The sequence below is a fragment of the Impatiens glandulifera genome, chromosome 8 (assembly GCF_907164915.1).
Source record: "Impatiens glandulifera chromosome 8, dImpGla2.1, whole genome shotgun sequence".
NCBI classification, from domain to species: Eukaryota; Viridiplantae; Streptophyta; class Magnoliopsida; order Ericales; family Balsaminaceae; genus Impatiens; species Impatiens glandulifera.
In genome coordinates, this window is record NC_061869.1 from 1,992,736 (window position 1) to 1,995,426 (window position 2,691).

Genomic DNA, 2,691 nt, shown 5'->3' on the forward strand with positions numbered 1-2,691 from the left:
AAGAAGAAAAAGCATAAAGTCTTTGCTTGCAGATATAATGGGTTGCAACCTTTTGACAGTTATTCGGTTTGACAGTTATTCAGTTTGACAGTTGCGATTGTGTAAAAAATAGGAATCAAACTATGCCTTATACATAGATTTTGATCGCTTCTAAAATCTAAGAATGAATTAGTTAGGTTCCTTTAATTTAATTGTGTTACTTAAATATTATACCTAGACAATCTGGTGTTATAAAAACAAATATAGAAGACTCACTCGTTAGCATTGACATTTGATTAACTAGTTAATTCTTTAATTAGTCACCCTGTAGATAAGTATGTATATATAGTTTTAAAATAGTAATTATAATAAAAGGCAGTATGGTTAATTTAAAAAATTTGTATAACTGTACTGAACTTTGTTATAATAATTAAGAAGAATTCATAGACATATAATAAAATTAAATTTGATTGTAAATATATAGGTGATAAATGATGATGATGAAGTGGTGTATTAATTGATTAATACTTACAGTTAGCTAGCGTGACAAAACAAGCAAAGCATATTCATTGAGAAATCATCAAATTAATTTAATTCTTGTTTTTAATTTGAAGAAGATGAACCATTTATATATATAATAGCATTATCAATATAGTCACTAATCTTAAAAATAATCACTAATCTACATACCCTTAATAATAATAATAATAATAATGAATGGATAGAAGACAAATAAATTAAAGGGTATGCATGTTAATTTAATGGAATGAATTAATGAATGTAGATGACAAATACATGTATAATTAATTAATGTGTAATTAGTACTTGAGGGAGGTTGTACGTAAACATACACACATTAATTATACATGTATTCATCGATCTACAATATTAATTAATTAATTAATTAATTTGGGCGAAGCCGGTTGGGAGAATTTATTTAGGGTTTAATTAGTTTATAAAAAAAAAATGATTGATATATAATGAATAATAAGAACAAGTTGAAGTAATTAATTAATTAATTAAAATGAAGATGTATGAAATGTTACTAGCTAGCTAGTACTATATATATATATAAAATAGAGAGCTAGGTTAAGGGATCGATATAACTTATAGAAAGCAAAGCAAAGCAAATTAAGTAAATTTAAAATCAGATCGATGGCATATCCGGTTGTGAAAGGAGTGTATTGGTTGGGCGAGAGTGAATTCCCTCTCTATAAGATTGAATCAAATCTCTTCACCCACATCTTCTGGAGTTTTGCGAATCTCGATCCGAAAACCCACGAAGTCTCTGTTGATGTAACAGCCGACACATTCACGAATTTCACAACAACTGTCCGGCAGAAGAACCCTGATGTGAAAACATTGATCTCTATCGGAGGTCCAAAAGCGGACGTATCTGCTTTTGTTGCCATGGCTAGCAATGGCGACGCACGTAAAAAATTCATTGATTCCTCGATCAAGTTGGCTAGGGATTACGAGTTCGATGGCCTCGACCTCGATTGGGAATACCCAGCAAGTGAAATGGAGATGACAAACTTTGGGCTGCTTGTTCAAGAGTGGCGGGTAGCAGTGGCTGTGGATGCTGGGAATCCCACTCAAGAACATGCATTACTTCTCACAGCAACGGTTTCCTCCGCATCTTCTGTAAAAACATTAAACGACAAAGATGATCAGCCGTACTCCTATCCTTCCAAGATAATAAACCACGACTTAGATTGGATTAATCTCAAGGATTACGACTTCTATTCTTCCAAACTGGAGGGCGACAAAACACGCGCACCCGCGGCTCTCTACGACCACGCCGCTAACTCTAACGTGAGTGGGAGTAGCGGAATCCAAGACTGGATCCAAGCTGGGGTCAAACCACAAAAATTGGTTCTCGGGATCGCCTTTTATGGCTACGGTTGGAAGCTAAAGGATCCTAATACTCACGGCATTTTGGCCCCGGCAGATGGTCCCGCGCCTTGGACCGGCCTTAACGGCTCAATGGAGTACTACCATATCAAGGCTTTTATCAACAAAAACAACGCAACCACTGTTTTCGATACTAGTTTTGTCACCGATTATTGTTACAAGGGTAAGACCTGGTTCGCCTACGACGGCATTCAGAGTGTCAAGCATAAGGTCGCTTATCTTAAGGCCCAAGACTTGCGTGGTTACTTTGCATGGCACGCTGGAGCCGACGACCTAAATGGAGAGCTTTCCGCCGCGGGTACAACAATATTATTAATTACCATTCTCTTAATCTCATCCAATCATTACGTTTAATTAACAATTACAAACCTCTTTTCTTTTTATTTTCTTGCAGCTTCACAAGCATGGGGTACTGGAGCTTAAGGTCAAACTAACTAACAAACACAAGTACTTCGCCTCTTCGATTTCAAATAAAACTCCTCCACTTAATATAGTAATTAAGAGTGAATCGACGTTTCTCATGCCGCCGCGTGAATAATAAATAATATATATTGCACTGGTTCCAGCTTTTGGAGGTGTTTACACCTACCCATCACACCGGTGGAGTTATCAATTCTCTTGTCTTGTTGTTTCGAATTATTTCTTGTATGTGTGGAAAATTACAATCTATTAAAAATTGCATTTTATTTTATTAAAAAACTTAATTTCTTTTTATCCAAACACATATTTAAGACAAAAATTATACATAGTATTGAAATATAGAATAATAAAATCAATGAATATATCAACATTATTTTA

At 34.6% G+C, this 2,691-nt stretch overlaps 1 protein-coding gene across 1 annotated transcript; it reads left to right on the top strand.

The window, feature by feature from the left end:
• The first annotated feature begins 1,134 nt into the window (after nt 1-1,134).
• LOC124911669 (class V chitinase-like) lies at nt 1,135-2,316 on the top strand. The gene is made up of 2 exons (XM_047452178.1): nt 1,135-2,191; nt 2,288-2,316. The coding sequence occupies exons 1-2, from the start codon at nt 1,135-1,137 to the stop codon at nt 2,314-2,316; spliced, it is 1,086 nt and encodes a 361-aa protein (XP_047308134.1).
• The last annotated feature ends 375 nt before the right edge of the window (nt 2,317-2,691 follow it).

What these genes read in the sequence shown, in the direction of transcription:
- LOC124911669 (XM_047452178.1), top strand. Translation starts at nt 1,135, where the DNA reads ATGGCATATCCGGTTGTGAAAGGAGTGTATTGGTTGGGCGAGAGTGAA. An exon ending in TGGAGAGCTTTCCGCCGCGG is followed by an intron (nt 2,192 to 2,287) that starts GTACAACAATAT and finishes ATTTTCTTGCAG; the next exon opens with CTTCACAAGCATGGGGTACT.